The 21,187-nt window shown below is 40.6% G+C and overlaps 1 protein-coding gene across 8 annotated transcripts in view; it reads left to right on the top strand.

The window, feature by feature from the left end:
- The window catches only part of LOC139548376 (muscleblind-like protein 1), a 217,206-nt gene extending 196,504 nt beyond the window's left edge, over positions 1-20,702 (top strand). For 3 of the 8 annotated variants that reach the window (XM_071358017.1, XM_071358016.1, XM_071358018.1), the window contains exons 6-12: positions 1,544-1,597; positions 3,592-3,739; positions 7,256-7,291; positions 8,685-8,729; positions 11,385-11,476; positions 11,912-11,985; positions 12,318-20,702. In XM_071358017.1, coding sequence (XP_071214118.1) covers positions 1,544-1,597; positions 3,592-3,739; positions 7,256-7,291; positions 8,685-8,729; positions 11,385-11,476; positions 11,912-11,968 — 432 coding nt within the window. In that variant the 3' untranslated portion in view covers positions 11,969-11,985; positions 12,318-20,702. The remainder of the gene's footprint in view (positions 1-1,543; positions 1,598-3,591; positions 3,740-7,255; positions 7,292-8,684; positions 8,730-11,384; positions 11,477-11,911; positions 11,986-12,317) is intronic. The other 5 variants (XM_071358019.1, XM_071358021.1, XM_071358020.1 and 2 more) reach the window with 5 other exon arrangements.
- The last annotated feature ends 485 nt before the right edge of the window (positions 20,703-21,187 follow it).

The raw sequence follows: 21,187 nt of genomic DNA, 5'->3' as shown, positions 1-21,187 counted from the left end.
GCCTTAATGCCCCTTATTTAAGCAGCTAGCTGTAATGTCTAATGCTACAGGGATGCCTTAATGCCCCTTATTTAAGCAGCTAGCTGTAACGTCTAATGCTACAGGGATGCCTTAATGACCCTTATTTAAGCAGCTAGCTGTAATGTCTAATGCTACAGGGATGCCTTAATGCCCCTTATTTAAGCAGCTAGCTAGCTGTAATGTCTAATGCTACAGGGATGCCTTAATGCCCCTTATTTAAGCAGCTAGCTGTAATGTCTAATGCTACAGGGATGCCTTAATGCCCCTTATTTAAGCAGCTAGCTAGCTGTAATGTCTAATGCTACAGGGATGCCTTAATGCCCCTTCCCTTCCTGCCACCTTTTATTTTGCCCGTTCAACTGTTACTATGCTGTGTAACACGTGTTATAACTGCTGTTATAACTGCTGTTATAACTGGTTATGTTGTTAGGCTTAATAGAGCCGCTGTAGCAAAACTTTATCCTATTGTAGCTACAGTAGGACTACTTGAATATCAATTAAAACAGCATTGGTACGTCTAACCAATAGAAACGTTAATGACGTTAAAAAAATCCCAAGTAGTCCTGGATTCACGTTAAAGAGTTCTGTAGTTTGTTGGAGACAGAAAGTGTGTAATGATGAATGCAGAAACAGTGTTTAGCTCAATCCAGTGACAGCGAATAGCAAGTAAAGCAACATTCCTGTGTGTCAGTAATTGATGTCAAGACCATAGTGTTTACAGTAACAACCCTACTGCCATTAATGATGTCAAGACCATAGTGTTTACAGTAACAACCCTATAACCAGTAATGATCTCAAGACCATAGTGTTTACAGTAACAACCCTACAGCCATTAATGATCTCAAGACCATAGTGTTTACAGTAACAACCCTACAGCCATTAATGATATCAAGACCATAGTGTTTACAGTAACAACCCTACAGCCATTAATGATGTCAAGACCATAGTGTTTACAGTAACAACCCTACAGCCATTTAATGATGTCAAGTCCATAGTGTTTACAATAACAACCCTACTTCCATTAATGATGTCAAGACCATAGTGTTTACAGTAACAACCCTACAACCATTTTAACGATATCAAGACCATAGTGTTTACAGTAACAACCCTACAGCCATTAATAATGTCAATACCATAGTGTTTACAGTAACAACCCTACAGACATTAATGTTGTCAAGTCCATAGTGTTTACAGTAACAACCCTACTACCGTTAATCATGTCAAGACCATAGAGTTTACAGTAACAACCCTACTACCGTTAATCATGTCAAGACCATAGAGTTTACAGTAACAACCCTACTACTGTTAATCATGTCAAGACCATAGACCTGTTGTTTGTTGTATATTGCACTCCAATGATTTGTTTTTTGTTTGTTTGTTTTTTGTTTTGTTGTTGTTTTTTTTCTCACCAACCCAAACTACACTGCTGCCCCCATGATGCTCCTCTGCTTGCTGGTTTATGTTAATGCGCTTGAATCCCATTGGCCTGTTGCCATCATGTGCTCGCTGCCTGCTAATTAAGACTCAGACGGCTGTCAAATCACTGAAGCGACCCCTCGACGCAACCTTTGACCTGGTACTATGACCTTTCACCTTTTAGCTTGGCATGCAGCTCTGTTATGCTAGATTCAAACTAAATACATCTCAGTTAGTTACTGTTAACTAAACGTTTCATTGATGGGGTGATGAATTGATTGTGGCAATACTGTTAACTAAACGTTTCATTGATGGGGTGATGAATTGATTTGGGGTAAAATGGTACCCAGTTAATTCACCTAAGTGTCCCTTTCCATTCCGTCTCTATGTCAACAAGGGAAGGAGGTGGAAATTGCAAAACCCCGTACAGGGCCCATACTGTCGACAGTCAGTTCATCCCTGATAGTCTATTCTTCCTTAGTAACACGGCTTTAGCGTCTATCTGGAGTTAATTTAGTGAATGCAGTAGTTAGAAGCGTGACTAGTGTCTATTCGGTATAAATATATGGCACGTTTATGATATATTTTCTTATCATTACCAGTTTTGCATGTGTAATTCTGGTGGATGGGTGGGCTTCTAGAGGGACTTCAGAATGAACAAGGCTTCTACTGTTAAGCTTTTCTCTGTTAACATCATTTCTGTTGTCACCCATGTTTACTGGTACAATCATTACTGTCATTGTTTTGTAGAGGTCCTAATATGTTATCAAGTATGTGTTATATTTGCTTGTTTATTTTCAGTGGTGGTAAAAGTAGACAATTGTCATACTTGAGTAAAAGTAAAGATACCTTAATAGAAAATGACTCAAGTAAAAGTGAAAGCACGCAGTAAAATATTACTTGAGTAAAAGTCTAAAAGGATTTGATTTTAAATATACAGTACTTAAGTATCAAAAGTAAAAGTGTAAATAATTTCTAATTCCTTATATTAAGCAAACCAGACGGCACCATTTTCTCTTATTTTTGTATGTACGGATAGCCAGGACCACAATCCAACACTCAGACATCACTTACAAACCAAGCATTTGTGTTTAATGAGTCTGCCAGATCAGAGGCAGTAGGGATGACCAGGGATATTCCTCTTGATAAGTGAATTGGACCATTTTCCTTTTAAAATGTAACGAGTATTTTTGGGTGTCAGGGAAAATCACTGGATTAAAAAGTACATTACTTTCTTTAGGACTGTGGTGAAGTAAAAGTTGTCAAAAATATAAATAGTAGAGTACAGATACCCCAAAAAAGGACTAGTGTTACATAGAGCACTGCTTGTTTTATAAGGACTAGTGTTACATAGAATACTGCTTGTTTTATAAGGACTAGTGTTACATAGACCCCTGCTTGTTTTATAAGGACTAGTGTTACATAGAATACTGCTTGTTTTATAAGGACTAGTGTTACATATACCACTGCTTGCTTTAGAAGGACTAGTGTTACATAGAATACTGCTTGTTTTAGAAGGACTAGTGTTACATATACCACTGCTTGTTTTAGAAGGACTAGTGTTACATAGACCACTGCTTGTTTTATAAGGACTAGTGTTACATAGACCCCTGCTTGTTTTATAAGGACTAGTGTTACATAGAATACTGCTTGTTTTATAAGGACTAGTGTTACATAGAATACTGCTTGTTTTATAAGGACTAGTGTTACATAGAATACTGCTTGTTTTATAAGGACTAGTGTTACATAGACCACTGCTTGTTTTATAAGGACTAGTGTTACATAGACCACTGCTTGTTTTATAAGGACTAGTGTTACATAGACCACTGCTTGCTTTAGAAGGACTAGTGTTACATAGACCACTGCTTGTTTTAGAAGGACTAGTGTTACATAGACCACTGCTTGTTTTAGAAGGACTAGTGTTACATAGACCACTGCTTGTTTTAGAAGGACTAGTGTTACATAGACCACTGCTTGCTTTAGAAGAACTTGCTGATTTTTGGTTCAAAATGTGTTCTTCATGGAGATGCCTTTCTATTCTAATGAAATGATGTATTCTCCCTGTCTTTGATTCCACTTCCACCATGTGTTCTTGCCCCCCCCCTGCTCCTTCTATCCTTTTGTTTTGTGTTTTCCACCGGGTCCCTCTATCAGGGGCTCCCACCTGTTTTACCTCCATTACCAAAGAGACCCACAGTTGAAAAATCCAACGGTGCCACTGCCATGTTCAACGTCGCTGCCATGTTCCAGTACCAACAGGCCCTGGCCAACATGCCGTTTCAGCAGCAGTTCATCCCGTCAGGTAGGCCTTGACCTCTCACCTTTCACCTCTCAACTGGCCGCGACCCCTGAAGTCAAGTCTGATTCTGCTGACCTCCATTCACAAACCCAAATCCTTACCCATAAAATCTTTGGTTTCAGGCTCCTTACCCATAAAACCTTTGGTTTCAGGCTCCATACCTGTAAAACCTCTGGCTTCAGGCTCCTTACCCGTAAAACCTTTGGCTTCAGGCTCCTTACCCATAAAACCTTTGTTTTCAGGCTCCTTACCCGTAAAACGTCTGTATTCAGGCTCCTTACCCATAAAATCTCTGTCTTCAAGCTCCTTACCCATAAAACCTCTGGCTTCGGGCTTGCACAGCACACAGACAGTACCAGTCAAAAGTCCGTACACACCTACCAATTTCCAGGGTTATTCTTTATTTTTTACTATTTTCTACATTGTAGAATAATAGTGAAGACATCAAAACTATGAAATAACACATGGAATCATGTAGTAACCAAAAAAGTGTTAAACAAATCTAAAAATATTTATTATTTGAGATTGTTCAAAGTAGCCACCCTTTGCCTTGATGACAGCTTTGCACACACTTGGCATTCTCTCAACCAGCTTCATTAGGTAGTGACCTGGAATGCTTTTCAATTAACAGATGTCCCTTGTTAAAAGTTAATTTGTGGAATTACTATCCTTCTTAATGCGTTTGAGCCAATCAGTTGTGTTGTGACAAGGTAGGGGTGGTATACAGAAGATAGCCCTATTTGGTAAAATACCAGTCCATCATTACTTTAAGACATGAAGGTCAATCAATATGGAACATGTCAAGAACTTTGAAAGTTTCTTCAAATGCAGTCACAAAAACCATCAAGCACTATGATGAAACTGGTTCTCATGAGGACCGCCACAGGAAAAGATGACTCAGAGTTACCTCTGCTGCATAGGATAAGTTCATTAGAGTTACCAGCCTCGGAAATTGTAGCCCAAATAAATTCTTCACAGAGTTCAAGTAACAGACACATCTCAACATCAACTGTTCAGAGGAGACTGCGTGAATCAAGCCTTCATGGTCGAATTGCTGCAAAGCAACCACTTCTAAAGGACACCAATTAGAGATTAAGAGATTTGCTTGGGCAAAGAAACATGAGCAATGGACATTGGACCGGTGGAAATCTGTCCTTTGGGCTGATTTTGATTTGTTTAGCACTTTTTTGGTTACTACATGATTCCATATGTGGTTTTTTTTCACAGTTGTGATGCTTTTACTGTTATTCTACAATGTAGAAAATAGTAGAAATAATGAAAAACCTTTGAATGAGTTGGTGTGTCCAAACTTTTGACTGGTACTGTACTTCTGATTGGACGTTCATGTTGCTGTATCCCTGGTGAAACACTAACACATACAAACACACACATACACCAGAACACTGGCACCACCCTGGTCCGACCCACTTACACCAGTCTGAGAACACTGGCACCACCCTGGTCCGACCCACCTACACCAGTCTGAGAACACTGGCACCACCCTGGTCCGACCCACTTACACCAGTCTGAAAACGCTGGCACCACCCTGGTCCGACCCACTTACACCAGTCTGAGAATGCTGGCACCACCCTGGTCCGACCCACTTACACCAGTCTGAGAACACTATCACCACCCTGGTCCGACCCACTTACACCAGTCTGAGAACACTGGCACCACCCTGGTCCGACCCACTTACACCAGTCTGAGAACACTGGCACCACCCTGGTCCGACCCACTTACACCAGTCTGAGAACACTGGCACCACCCTGGTCCGACCCACTTACACCAGTCTGAGAACACTGGCACCACCCTGGTCCGACCCACTTACACCAGTCTGAGAACGCTGGCACCACCCTGGTCCGACCCACTTACACCAGTCTGAGAACGCTGGCACCACCCTGGTCCGACCCACTTACACCAGTCTGAGAACACTGGCACCACCCTGGTCCGACCCACTTACACCAGTCTGAGAACGCTGTCACCACCCTGGTCCGACCCACTTACACCAGTCTGAGAACACTGGCACCACCCTGGTCCGACCCACTTACACCAGTCTGAGAACACTGGCACCACCCTGGTCCGACCCACTTACACCAGTCTGAGAACACTGGCACCACCCTGGTCCGACCCACTTACACCAGTCTGAGAACGCTGGCACCACCCTGGTCCGACCCACCTACACCAGTCTGAGAACACTGGCACCACCCTGGTCCGACCCACTTACACCAGTCTGAGAACACTGGCACCACCCTGGTCCGACCCACTTACACCAGTCTGACAACACTGGCACCACCCTGGTCCGACCCACTTACACCAGTCTGAGAACGCTGGCACCACCCTGGTCCGACCCACCTACACCAGTCTGAGAACACTGGCACCACCCTGGTCCGACCCACTTACACCAGTCTGAGAACGCTGGCACCACCCTGGTCCGACCCACTTACACCAGTCTGAGAACACTGGCACCACCCTAAGATGACAGCAAAGTCATCTTGAACTCTCTCACAGTCCTGGTAAAAATAGCCGGCATGAATTGGGTCCAGTGAGTGTTACCGCTGGTTAATAGTGGGATGGTGTAAGGGCCTTGAAGAAAAAAATGGGCCAGTGTTTTAGAAATAACCAGGCCGATTTCTGTTCTCAGTCCATCCCTGCTGTCAAGCCACACTAGTCCAAGTCCTCACTGAGAGAAATGGATGAAGCTGTTCCATAACCACTCTGGGCCAACAACCTTTACATAGGAGGAGTATTACAAGAGAGACAGTTTACAACTTGCCCTGGCATGTAATTGATCTTGGGAGAAAGTTATTGGCTGATGTGACTAGTCATTCACCTTTTTCCCTTTTTAAGACTTACTTTTCCCCCCTGGATGACTGGTGGTCAAACGTAGGACTTGTCAATAGTGTTTTGAAGCAACATTATCATAGCTACTGAAACACACATCAACATCTGTCTGTGTGCTTTACGGTCTAGCTCTCTGTATGTTTGTGTGCATTTAGTACCGACCATGATTCTATCTGTAAAGAGTGACCATTGTTAACGGTAATGATTATCATTAATGAATGATTCATGCCAGTAGAGGAGCTCCTGAGTGGTGCAGCGGTTTAAGGCACTGCATCTCAGTGCTAGAGGCGTCACTGTAGTCCCTGGTTGGCATCCAGGCTGCATCACATCCGGCCATGTTTGGGAGTCCCATAGGGCGGCGCACAATTGGCCCAGCGTCGTCCGGGTTTGGCCGGGGTAGGCCGTCATTGTAAATAAGAATTTGTTCTTAACTGACTTGCCTAGTTAAATAAAGGTTAAATATTCTTTTTTTTTTTTAAAGATGCAAGTTAAATATGTCTTTATTCACTTCATGGTAGTTGATGTATCACCTGTGTGATGCGTTTTAATGTACTGTATACTCTGTAACCGTAACAACACTCTCTACCTCTGTGGACACTGTCTTGTAATGGGTTGTGTTGATTTCTTCTCTCCATCTCCTTTTCCAATCCACTTGCTGTTGCAATGCATGATGGGCAGGCTCGATATTGTGCATGACACCTGCAACAAGTGTTGGTAGGTGCCAGCTTTCCTTCCTGATTACCTTTAAGCCTTTTCAGTCCCTCACATTCCATCTCAAGCCATCAGGGCGGCCATTTTCCACTCTGAGACAAAGGGGGCCTCTCAATAGTCCAAAGTAGCCTCATATCCTTGTCTCCTTCCCTTCATAAAGAGTTAGATAAATGATAGATAGATAGATAGATAGATAGATAGATAGATAGATAGATAGATAGATAGATAGATAGGTTTTATTTACACATACACATACTTACTTACAAGCCCTTAACCATCAATGCAGTTTTAAGAAAATAGAGTTAAGAAAATATTTACTAAATAAACTTAAGCAATTAATAAAAATAAATCAAAAGTAAAACAATAAAATAACAATAGCGAGGCTATATACAGGGGGTACCGGTACTCAGTCAATGAGCAGGGGTACAGGTTAGTCGGGTTAATTTGTACATGTAGGTAGGAGTAAAGTGACTATGCATAGACAATAAACAGCGAGTAACAGCAGTGTAAAATCAAATGGGGGGGGGGGATAGTCTATGACTAGCGTGACTGGAGTCTTCGACAATTCTTTGGGCCTTCCTCTGACACCGCCTAGTATATAGGTCCTGGATTGCAGGAAGCTGGGCCGTATGCACTACTCTCTGTAGCGTGTTTGGACCATGATAGTTCATTGGTGATGTGAACATCAAGGAACTTGAAACTCTCGACCCGCTCCACTACAGCCCCGTCGATGTGAATGGCAGCATGTATAGCCCTATAGGCTGGTGGTGGTGTTAGAATCCTGCATGGCCACACAGTCGTGGGTGAACAAGGAGTACAGTAGGGGACAAAGCACGTACCCCTGAGGGGCCCCCGTGTTGATGATCAGCGTGGCAGATGTGTTATTGACTACCCTTACCATTGCAGTGCAGCTTTCATAAGATAATAAGAACATGAAAAATTAAACATGTTAATACAAATATTGTTATATTATCTTCCCTGTCTTGTGTCCGCAATGAAAACAATATAGTATGAACGAAGCAATACAGTACGAAGGAAGCAATACAGTACGAAGGATTTATTTGTCACTTGGCCAGGTGTTGATGATGGAAAAGACACAGGGACGTTGTTTTGGTGAGATGTGGCACAAAGTCTTGAAGCACTCTTTCAACTGCTGTCAATAAACATACAGCAGGGATTCTCGACCGTCGAGACAATCCTTGTCTGTCAGGGAAAAAATATATTTTCATAGTTAGAAACTGTATTTTGTTGCATTATTTGTGCTTAAAAATGTTAATTCAGATGAATTTTTATACAGGAAATGATTTGTAATAGAATTACATTTAATTAACATTTAGATTCACAGCTTGGAGAAAAATATACAGAGCATTTCATCTTGTATTTCATACCCTGACAGAGTGGGACTGGACTGGATTGGGACAGACTGTGGGTTGCAGACAGGGTTAGTTGTAGTATTATAATATTATTGGTGATGATGGTGGTGCTGGTGGTTCAGTTATAAGATGTGTATTGCTATCGAAATATGAATTAAGTATGAAACATCTTGAAGTACATTTTGAGAATGTTTTTTTTTTATTACTGTAGGCTAGTTGTTACGGTAACACTTTACTTGACACCCAGCGTCATAACATGTTATGACACGGTCATAACCATGTCATAATATGTCATAACAGCTGACATAACTTTTCATAACCTGTTATATTATGGTCATAACCTGTTATATTATGGTCATAACCTGTTATATTATGGTCATAACCTGTTATATTATGGTCATAACCTGTTGTGACATGTATTGCATTATTTTATGGCTGGTTTTGACACCTACATAAGTGTGTAAAAACACACACAACCTACCACACAAGAAAAAACATTCCATTACACCATAGCCTATCTGTCAACAGTATGTTTATGTTATATAACATTTTCTGAAATTGACTATTTCAGAAAATGCACACATTGATGTCAGACATGCACCTACCCCAATGCTCTGTTGATGATGACTGGGATGAACGCAGGAACAGATTTCAGGAACAGGACAAGACACCCTCTTTTTGACAGATGATTGACATAAGGGCATGTACGTGATAGGCCTATCTGGCTTTATATGATTATGATGGTCATAATGCTTATTGACGGTGTCATAAAGTGTATTTTCTACATATTATTGCATTTAAAAAAATAACTGTAAAGAATTCATTACAACAACAACAAAGGATTTAAGAAACAAACTTTCAAACGAAAGGAAACTTCTTGGCAGGGAAAATAATAATTTGAATAAATTACTCTTATGTAGGTGTCATAACCAGCCATAAAATAATTCAATATATGTCACAACAGGTGTAAATATATGGGTCATGACAGTGTTAAGACCCTATTATGACAGGTTATGTCAAGTTATGTCAGCTGTTATGACATATTATGACAGGTTATGTCAAGTTATGTCAGCTGTTATAACATATTATGACATGGTTATGACAATGTGAGTGTCAAGTAAAGTGTTACCGTTGTTTCACCTGTTTCCCTGTGTGTCACCCCTATTGAATGTCGCCGCTCTCGCTATGCAGTACAAATGCATGATGTCACGTTGCTGATGTTTGTCTGTCATATGATGTGCCACATACAGTGCCTTCAGAAAGTATTCATACCCCATGTTCTGTTGGATTTGCCCCAAACATAACGCTTTGTATTCAGGACAAAAAGTTATTTACCTAGCCACATTTGTTGCAGTATTTAAGTGCCTTGTTGCGAACAGGATGCACGTTTTGGAATACTTTTATTTTGTACAGGATTCCTTCTTTTCACTCTGTCATTTAGGTTAGTATTGTGGAGTAACTACAACGTTGTTGATCCATCCTGAGTTTCCTCATATCACAATCATTCAAACTCTGTAACTGTTTTAAAGTCACCATTGGCCTCATGGTGAAATCCCTGAGCAATTTCCTTCCTCTCCGGCAACTGAGTTAGGAAGGACACCTGTATCTTTGTAGTGACTGGGTGTATTGATACACCATCCAAAGTCTAACTAATAACTTAACCATTCTCAAAGCGATATTCAGCATCTGCTTTTTTTATTTGAACACATCAACCAATTGGTGCCATACTTTGCGAGGAATTGAAAAACCTCCCTGGTCATTGTGGTTGAATCTGTACATGAAGTTCACTGCTCAGCTGAGGGACCTTACAGATAATTGTGTGTGTGGGGTACAGAGACGGAGTAGCTATTAAAAAAATATGTTAACCACTATTATTGAACACGGAATGAATCCATGCAACTTATTATGCTCCCGAGTGGTGCAGCGGTCTAAGGCACTGCATCTCAGTGCAAGAGGCGTCACTATAGTACCTGATTTGAATCCAGGCTATATCACATCCTGCTGTGATTGGGAATCCCATAGGGCGGCGCACAATTGGCCCACCATCGTTGGGGTTTGGCCGGAGTAGGCCGTCAATGTAAATCAGAATTTGTTCTTAACTGACTTGCCTAGTTAAATAAAGGTTAAATTAAAATTACAAATGTATTTGTTAAGCACATTATAATTCCTGAACGTATTTAGGATTGCCATAACAGAGGGGTTGAATACTTATTGACTCAAGACATTTGAGCGTTGATTTTTTTAAATTCATTTTTAAAATTTCTACAAGCAACATTCCACTTTTGCATTATAGGGTATTGTGTGTAGATCAGTGACACAAATTCTCAATTGAATTCATTTTAAATTCAGGCTGTAACACAACAAAATGTGAAACAAGTGAAGGGGTATGAATACTTTCTGAATACACTGTAGCTTGTTGCTGTAATAACCCACTCTGATCTACTCATTGTCCTGACCCTCATCCCAAACCTCAGTTACCCTGTCGGCTAACACCTTATCTAAAGGTCAGCTTAGAATATTGTATCAATGGCACTAGATCCTATTTATAGATAGTAAGAAATACACAAACAAATTATTTTCTAATGGACAACATCAACACGATAGGTTTATAAGTGGTTAGAGGAAGACCTTTAAATAAATACTTACCCAGTGACCTTTAAAATAGAACAACACCTTGGGCCTGCTCTAGTTCATTTGTCTGTGTGATCTTTCTCTCCATAAAGTACCCATGATGCACGGTGCTACGCCCGCCACTGTGTCTGCAGCCACCTCCTCTGCCACAAGTGGTCCCTTTGCAACCGCAACAGCCAATCAGGTTTGCCCCTCTTCCGCTTCCTGTCTCTCTGTCCACTTCTTGTGATGGAAGTATGTCACTTCCGGGTGATGTTTTGAGAGTACTGTGCTGTATCCTCCATCTTGTTGGTACTTATGACCACTCTATATTGAATTGTAACGAATGGTCATCAAAAGAGGAGGATGGATGCCATGGTAACTGATTACTAACTTGTAAACACACTTAGAACATTCAGGAAAATGACGGTATTGTTTCCTCCTCAGTGGCCAGTGTTGTTTTATTTGTAACGCATATTGTTTTCCGTTCATTAAAAAATTAGATTGATAGTGAATTTGGCACCGTCTGTAAGTGATGCAAGAAAAATGAAAATAGCCCATTGAGAGTTGTGTTGTAAAAGCTACATTTACAGTAAGGGTTGTTTTCTGTCTTCTCTCTATCTCTCATGCTCTTCCCCAGATTCCAATAATATCTACAGATCATCTTACTAGTCACAAGTATGTGACTCAGATGTAGAAGTCTCTACCAGAACAGTAAGACTCATTTTCATACAGATGTAGGGTCTTAACTTGACCCGTTTCTCACGGCAGGAAAATGTTCTCGCAACAACAGAACATCTTTATTATTGTGTGGATTATAATTAATGGACATTTTTGTAGGGGTTGATAAAAAAATTTTTTTTTCACATTTTCGAAGCCTTTATAAACCTTGAACATACTACACATTTGCATTTTCTGCTGTGCAGGTGATCACATTTAGATCCTACATCTGTATGTCATTATGTCTATGCAATCTCTTTTGATTTGTTCTTCCATTCTTCTCTAATTGGTTCCTTTCTATTCTGTTCCATTGTTTTCTCCTGCAGATGAAACTGGAGTGTGCTGGTGTTCCATCCGTCCCAGACAACAGTTCACCCTTCATGCCTGTAAGCATAGAAATAGAATCTTTAGAATGGATGCTATTTCTATGCCTGTAAGCATAGACATAGCATCTTCAGAATAGATTATATGTCTATGCCTGTAACATCCAGAACACCAGGAGACTCCAACCACCTGTAAGCTGTGGCGGTTCTGACATGCATGCTACTCGAAGAGGTCCAGTTTGTCATAAGGTGGTAAACATGTGTATTCTACACACACCATACGGACAACAGCACCTCCGACAGAGAGAGGAACTATGCCATCTACAGAACATTACAGCCAGCCTTTATATCTGTGGAGGCATCATCCATTAAAACACCGGACACACTTTGAATGTCAACATGAGGATAGTCACGCCCACTAGTTTGTTATGTCAGCAGACCAAGACTCTCTTTTATGTTATTTTCAGTTTGTTTTTCTTTCATTTATATTATTTTTCATGGTTTACACAAAACAAAGGTGCACCTTGTATTTTAAACAAGAGGAGGGAAATGATGAGGAATAGTAGCTAATTGCCATATTAGACTGAAGGAATTGTACATGGCTTGTTTGTTGATGACATGGTTCTTTACAAGATCAACTTGGTTGAAATGGGTTAGTGGGCTTGGTGCCATAATGACAGCTGAATGTTATGGGTTTAGTACACCTTTGTGTTTTAAAACCCATCCCAGCTTTACTAGATATGTTGCAAGCTCCTCTTAAAGTACCATAGACTATGTATATCCCCAAAACCTTGAGTGTTATGAGGTCATTATAGCCATGTTACAGTGTTAACCTGGGGAACGCCTTCAACGTCTCCAATGTCTCTAGTGTCCTTGTTCATTGAATGTTTGTCTACAGTTTGATGTCATTAACAGATGAACCAGTCATGGTCTTTGCCTCTTGGGTACGCAGTTACCGACCTTAGGTTGTTTGATTTACCTCTGGTCTTCTGTTGGTTTTCTTTTGATTTGCCTTGAGCTTAGATTCCATGGTGTGAGGCAGACAGAGAAGGGGTCTTGGATCTGTTAGGACCCGTTCTTCTCTGGGTATAAAGTCTATAAACTCTAGTTGGTTCTGTTAGGACCTGGTCCTCTCTGGGTATAAAGTCTATAGACTCTAGTTGGTTCTGTTAGGACCTGGTCCTCTCTGGGTATAAAGTCTATACTCTAGTTGGTTCTGTTAGGACCCAGTCCTCTCTGTCTTTGGGTATAAAGTCTATACTCTAGTTGGTTCTGTTAGGACCTGGTCCTCTCTGGGTATAAAGTCTACACTCTAGTTGGTTCTGTTAGGACCCAGTCCTCTCTGTCTCTGGGTATAAAGTCTAGACTCTAGTTGGTTCTGTTAGGACCTGGTCCTCTCTGAGTATAAAGTCTATAGACTCTAGTTGGTTCTGTTAGGACCTGGTCCTCTCTGGGTATAAAGTCTATACTCTAGTTGGTTCTGTTAGGACCTGGTCCTCTCTGGGTATAAAGTCTATACTCTAGTTGGTTCTGTTAGGACCTGGTCCTCTCTGGGTATAAAGTCTATACTCTAGTTGGTTCTGTTAGGACCTGGTCCTCTCTGGGTATAAAGTCTATACTCTAGTTGGTTCTGTTAGGACCTGGTCCTCTCTGGGTATAAAGTCTATACTCTAGTTGGTTCTGTTAGGACCCAGTCCTCTCTGTCTCTGGGTATAAAGTCTATACTCTAGTTGGTTCTGTTAGGACCTGGTCCTCTCTGGGTATAAACTCTATACTCTAGTTGGTTCTGTTAGGACCCAGTCCTCTCTGTCTCTGGGTATAAAGTCTATAGACTCTAGTTGGTTCTGTTAGGACCTGGTCCTCTCTGGGTATAAAGTCTATACTCTAGTTGGTTCTGTTAGGACCCAGTCCTCTCTGTCTCTGGGTATAAAGTCTATAGACTCTAGTTGGTTCTGTTAGGACCTGGTCCTCTCTGGGTATAAAGTCTATAGACTCTAGTTGGTTCTGTTAGGACCTGGTCCTCTCTGGGTATAAAGTCTATAGACTCTAGTTGATTATGTTAGGACCTGGTCCTCTCTGTCTCTGAGTATAAAGTCTATAGACTGTAAAGGCGTAATGCAGGGGGCTTTGGCCCTGGACCCAATATTATGCCAAAGTCTCACTTGTGACGAAGAAGAAGGTGTGGAGACTGTAAACAAGTAAGGATTGAATGAAGCACTACTGAAAGTTGCAAGATAAACCAAACCGCTGAGTGGTGTTAAGAGAATTTTAAAAGAAGTTAGAAGTTACATGGTGGCTTATGGTTGAGTTGCTCTGAGTTTTAATATGGTGTGATTTTCATTTTATTATAATTCATTTAATGATTTTTATTTTATGTTATATTAAGTGCAGTTTATATGGTCTACGATATGTAAGAGAACTTGTGAAAACACATTATGTCTAATTAAATGTGTGATAGTAGGGATACTTTTGGATAGATACAGTCAAAAAACAAAAAAAATCCTCTGTGTTCTTTGTTGACCTATGTGGGTGCACTAGTCGAGCTCTGTTCAGCAAATGTGTGGGGCCAAAATCACAGATGAAGTTGTGTATGGACAGGAGGGGGGGGGGGTGGGGTGTACATTTGTGTATGGACAGGGTGGACAGGGTGTAGATAGTTTTTTGTTTTAAACCCTCCGTGCTTCTGCATGATTTGTATGAAAAGACATGGTATGGAAGAGTTGGTAAAGGTTGACCTGATTGTATTACTCATCCAAAGCCTTAACACCACGAGGTCGGCACAATGCAACAAGCCATTTCAAAACGTCCTCTTGCCTAACTCTTGTTGTTTTGTCGCCACACAAAGCTTTCGTGGTGTATATATATGATTGTTGTCTTTCACTCGAAACATTTATTTCCTGATGAGTTCCGTTTTTCAAGAAGATGAATGTCTTATTTAATTTTGTTTAATGCACGGATTACATTTTTGATATTTAGTTAAAGGGAGTTTTGTCTTACTAAAATTTTACCAGAAGCTTTTGTAGGATTCTGAATATTAGGTATTTTGTGTGTTTTTTTGTGTTCTTCATACCATATTTTAGTTTTTCTGAAATTTCATGTAACGTTGATTTGAATATTTACTGTAGTGTTATGATTGTAAACTAAATGATTTTTATTTTCTGTGAACTGTAAGAATTGTTTTCATTTCTTGTCTTTTTGAGTTCCTTGAACAAAGATCTTTTATGTGGGTATCTGACTTTGAGGGAATACTAGGAGAGTGAGGCTTGCTGTGACAACGCTCACTGACAACGGAGTATTACTTTAATGATCGTCTGGTTTGTAACTAGTCTCTCTTATAAGGAAAAAAATATTATAAAAAAATATCGTTCTTAGATGTGTAGGTAAAAAAAAAAAAAAGACATTTTCTACTGTATTCACTTCAAATAGTAACTATTGTTTGAATATTTGTAATCTCCCTGGATGTCAGGCCATGTTGAAAATATAGCTGCATATTTGATCACTCTTAAGGGGCGTTGCAGTTGAGGTCAGGGGTCGGAGGTCGGAGGCGGGTCGAGCATGGAGTACGCACACTAATCTCTTTACTTAGCCACAAACAAACAAGGGGAAACCTACAGGGCCATGGAAAACTATTTTCCCCCTATCTGATTTTCTCTATTTTTGCCTATATTTGATACTGAATGTTATCAGATCTTCAACCAAAACCTAATATTAGATAAAGAGAACATGCATTTACAAATAACAACAAAAATTGATACTTATTTTATTTAATTAATTAAACAAAGTTATGCAACACCCAATCCCCCTGTGTGAAAAAATGAATTGCCCCCTTTACACTCAGTAACTGGTTGTTCCACCTTTAGCTGCAATGACTAGTTGTTCCACCTTTAGCTGCAACGACTGGTTGTTCCACCTTTAGCTGCAATGACTGGTTGTTCCACCTTTAGCTGCAACGACTGGTTGTTCCACCTTTAGCTGCAATGACTGGTTGTTCCACCTTTAGCTGCAACGACTGGTTGTTCCTCCTTTAGCTGCAATGACTGGTTGTTCCACCTTTAGCTGCAATGACTGGTTGTTCCACCTTTAGCTGCAACGACTGGTTGTTCCACCTTTAGCTGCAACGACTGGTTGTTCCACCTTTAGCTGCAATGACTGCGACCAAACGCTTCCTGTAGCTTTTCATCAGTGCCTCACGTCGCTGTGGAGGAATGTTCACTCACTCTCAGAACCGCTTTAACTCAACAACATGTTGTGGGTTTTCAAGCATTAACGGTTGTTTCAAGTCCGGCAACAACATCTCAATTGGGATTAGGTCTGGACTTTGACTGGGCCAAATGTGTTGCTTTTCAAAATTTTCATGTAAACAATTGTGCCTTTTGGATCATTGTCTTGCTGCATGACCCAGCTGTCCTTCATATTCAGCTCACAGACGGATGGCCTGACATTCGCCTGTAGAAGTCTCTGATACAGAGCAGAATGAATGGTTCCTTCCGTTAATAACTTTTCATTTTCAAAATTGGGCACTCTCCTCAAACAATAGCATGGTATTCTTTCACTGTAATAGCTACTGTAAATTGGACCGTGCAATTAGATTAACAATAATGTAAGCTTTCTGCCAATATCAGATATGTCTATGTCCTGGGAAATGTTCTTGTCAGTTACAACCTCATGCTAATCGCATTAGCCTACGTTTGCTCAACCGTCCCGTGGAAGGGACACCGATCCCGAAGAAGTTTTAAGGCAATTTGTCCTTGTCCTGAGGCAGCAAAGCATCCCCAAACCATCACACTGCCACCACCATGCTTGACCGTTGGTATGAGGTTCTTACTGTGGAATGCAGTGTTTGGTTTTAGCCAGGCATAATGGAACCAGCTGGGTCCTGCAGCAAGACAATGATCCAAAACACACAATCAAGTCTACATGAAAATGTCTAAAAAGCAACAAGTTTTGGAATGGCCAAGTCCAGACTTAATCCCAATTGAGATGTTGTGTCAGGATTTGAAACGACAGTTCCTGCTTGAAAACCCACAAACGTGGCTGTAACGGCTTTCTTCTGTGGACGAAGGAGAGGACCAAAGCTTAGCGTGGTTAGTGTTCATCATGTTTAATAAAGACAAATTAACGTGAACACTACAAAATACACAACAACAAATGTGAAAAACCGAAACAGTTCTGTCTGGTGCAGACACACGAAGACAGAAGACAACCACCCACAAAACCGAACACAAAACAGGCTACCTAAATATGGTTCCCAATCAGAGACAACGCAAAACATCTGTCTCTGATTGAGAACCATATCAGGCCAAACACAGAAATAGACAAACCAGACAAACAACATAGAATGCCCACACAGATCACACCCTGACCAACCAAAACATAAAACATACAAAGCAAACTCTGGTCAGGGCGTGACAGTGGCTGAGTTAAAGCAGTTCTGCTTAAGAGAGTGGGCCAAAATTCCTCCACAGCGACGTCATTTTTATTTAATTAAAAAATATATGTTTATTTAATTTAATTAGGCAAGTCAGTTAAATTTACAATGACAGCCTATCCCGGCCAAACCCCGGACGATGCTGGGCCAATTGTGCACCGCCATATGGGACTCCCAATCATGGCCGGATGTAATACAGCCTGGTCATTACAGGTAAAGGAGGCACAACCAGTTATTGAGTGTAAGAGGGCAATTACTTTATCACACAGAGGCATTGGGTGTTACATAAATTTGTTTAAGAAATAAATGAAATAAGTATGTAATTGTTGTGATATATTTGTTCACTCAGGTTCCCTTGATCTAATATTAGGTTTGTGATGAAGATCTGATAACATTCCGTATCAGAAATATGCAGAAGTAGAGAATATGAGGAAGGGGACAAATACTGTTTCAAAGCATTGTAGGTGAAGACGGTTGACTTTTTTGCACTTCTGTACATAGTCAAAAAAGAGAGAATCATGTATAAAATTTAGATCTTATTTTGAATAAAAAATATCTATAACTACAATAAATTTTGCTAGGATAATAAAAAAAAAAGAATGAAAGGCTGAATAAAAGTGCTTGTATAAAGTGGCACAAGAGTTCTCACTCTGTAGCCCTTTCAGAAAAAGGCAATGTATTGCTCTTCTTTTTTGCCAGCGGCTTTTAGTTTGTCAGGAAACCTTCAGGTTAAGTTGTGCATTAACCTCTGGAGAATGGCCTGACTGGCTTTGTCCGGTGTCATGGCAACGTTCTTCCAGGCCCAACCAATCAAGACAAGTCCTGTTTAAGCCAGAAAGGAACGCATGTTAAAGGAACAAAACATATACCTTTGGAAAATAACTACATCACAACAGAGTAATATTGAATAAGTCAATATGTTACACAGCATTTACAGTATACAGTATAATATCAATGTAATGGACTAAAATAAAATAAATAAAAAAACAAAACAGTGGTTTATTCAAAAGACTAAGAATATACTAATTTCAAGAGTTATAACTGCTACAGTACATACAGTACATACAACAGAAACACCATAGCTGTCCGTATGTCTCTTTCTGTTTAGAAGCTATGCTTCTGGTTGATGAAATGGACAAAAACATACAAGTAGTTTTCCAGGTAAACTATAGGAAACCTATGAACATTTTTCTGTGTTATTTCTCATGGGCTTCAACGTTAGTCCCAACCTTGACGTTACTTTTCATCTGTCACGAGCATATGCCTGATGTTATAATATGATGTAATCTGAACTTTTTCTCAGCTTGTAGTGCTAAAAACGATGTATTCTGTCTTCTGCTGGCGTTTGGTCTCTGCTTATTTTATTGTTCAGAGCCCCCTGAAAGGATTTGTGCCATGTAGCCTGATGTCCACCTCCTCTGCAAAGCACATGTTATGTAAGCACCGATCTAAAGCCACAATCTAAAGCCATAATATATTTTCCATATAAATGAATCAATGTTGAGTTAACAGTATTCATAAGAGTGAAGGTGCATGATTGGTTGGCCAGGGGAATTTTTGGTCTCCCGTTTATAAAGCTGGTCTTAACAAAGCTGAGTGATTGATGAAGATGCACTGTGCTAACTGGGAAGGAATTATTTGACTGGCAACGGCTGTCATGTGGTAATCCTTTCACCGGGCTTCAATGGCTATCATGTGGGAATCGTTTCACCGGGCTTCAATGGCTATCATGTGGGAATCCTTTCACCGGGCTTCAATGGCTATCATGTGGGAATCCTTTCACCGGGCTTCAATGGCTATCATGTGGTAATCCTTTCACCGAGCTTCAATGGCTATCATGTTGGAATCCTTTCACCGGGCTTCAATGGCTGTCATGTTGGAATCCTTTCACCGAGCTTCAATGGCTATCATGTTGGAATCCTTTCACCGGGGTTCTATCATGTTGGAATCCTTTCACCAGGGTTCTATCATGTTGGAATCCTTTCACCGGGGTTCTATCATGTTGGAATCCTTTCACCGGGGTTCTATCATGTTGGAATCCTTTCACCGGGGTTCTATCATGTTGGAATCCTTTCACCGGAGTTCTATCATGTTGGAATCCTTTCACCGGGGTTCTATCATGTTGGAATCCTTTCACCGGGGTTCTATCATGTTGGAATCCTTTCACCGGGGTTCTATCATGTTGGAATCCTTTCACCAGGGTTCTATCATGTTGGAATCCTTTCACCAGGGTTCTATCATGTTGGAATCCTTTCACCGGGCTTCAATGTCTATCATGTTGGAATCCTTTCACCAGGGTTCTGTCATGTTGGAATCCTTTCACCAGGGTTCTATCATGTGGGAATCATTTCACCAGGGTTCTGTCACCCGGGTTCTATCATGTGGGAATCCTGTCACCAGGGTTCTGTCACCAGGGTTCTATCATGTGGGAATCCTGTCACCAGGGTTCTAACATGTGGGAATCCTGTCACCAGGGTTCTACCATGTGGGAATCCTGTCACCAGGGTTCTACCATGTGGGGATCCTGTCACCAGGGTTCTAACATGTGGGAATCCTGTCACCAGGGTTCTTTCATGTGGGAATCCTGTCACCAGGGTTCTATCATGTGAGAATCCTGTCACCAGGGTTCTACCATGTGGGAATCCTGTCACCAGGGTTCTATCATGTGGGAATCTTGTCACCAGGGTTCTGTCATGTGGGAATCCTGTCACCAGAGTTCTATCATGTGGGAATCCTGTCACCAGGGTTCTATCATGTGGGAATCCTGTCACCAGGGTTCTATCATGTGGGAATACTGTCACCAGGGTTCTGTCATGTGGGAATCTTGTCACCAGGGTTCTGTCATGTGGGAATCTTGTCACCAGGGTTCTGATGCTTTATATGATTCTTGCTGTTAAATATAAAAATTAAAAATTAAATAAAAATATATAAAATCCAATAAAAGTGAATTTGCTCTACAAGTGGGATCTCACATTTCTTCTATGGACACATTTATATTATGGTAATGACGTATATTATATTTCTTCAAGCCAGAGAACGGCTCCATACAATTTTCATACTGCAATATCCCTCATTGGTTTTAATTGTGGAATATGAGAAACTCATCTCCCTCTAAAAGGTGAAATGCGATACCTTGATAAAATTTGATTTCAAAAGTGACAAAGACTGGATGGAAAAGTGAATAATGACACTGGGTGGTGTGAAGAATGGCCAACGCTGTGTTATCAAGGGCAATGGAACAAAACTGTTTTCAATTTCATGCATATTTCCCCTCTGACTATTTTAATTCGTTTTATCTATTTGAACACAGCAATCCATCAAATCAAGATGTAATTGCCCAAATTGATATACTGGCAAAAATATTTATTTATAAATTACATACATCATCTGTAGGAGTTTAAATATATATTTATTTATGTGATTTAGTACCAACATAATTCGATTT

The sequence above is a fragment of the Salvelinus alpinus genome, chromosome 21 (genome assembly GCF_045679555.1).
Source record: "Salvelinus alpinus chromosome 21, SLU_Salpinus.1, whole genome shotgun sequence".
Classification (NCBI taxonomy): Eukaryota; Metazoa; Chordata; class Actinopteri; order Salmoniformes; family Salmonidae; genus Salvelinus; species Salvelinus alpinus.
This window is presented reverse-complemented; position numbering and strand designations above follow the sequence as displayed.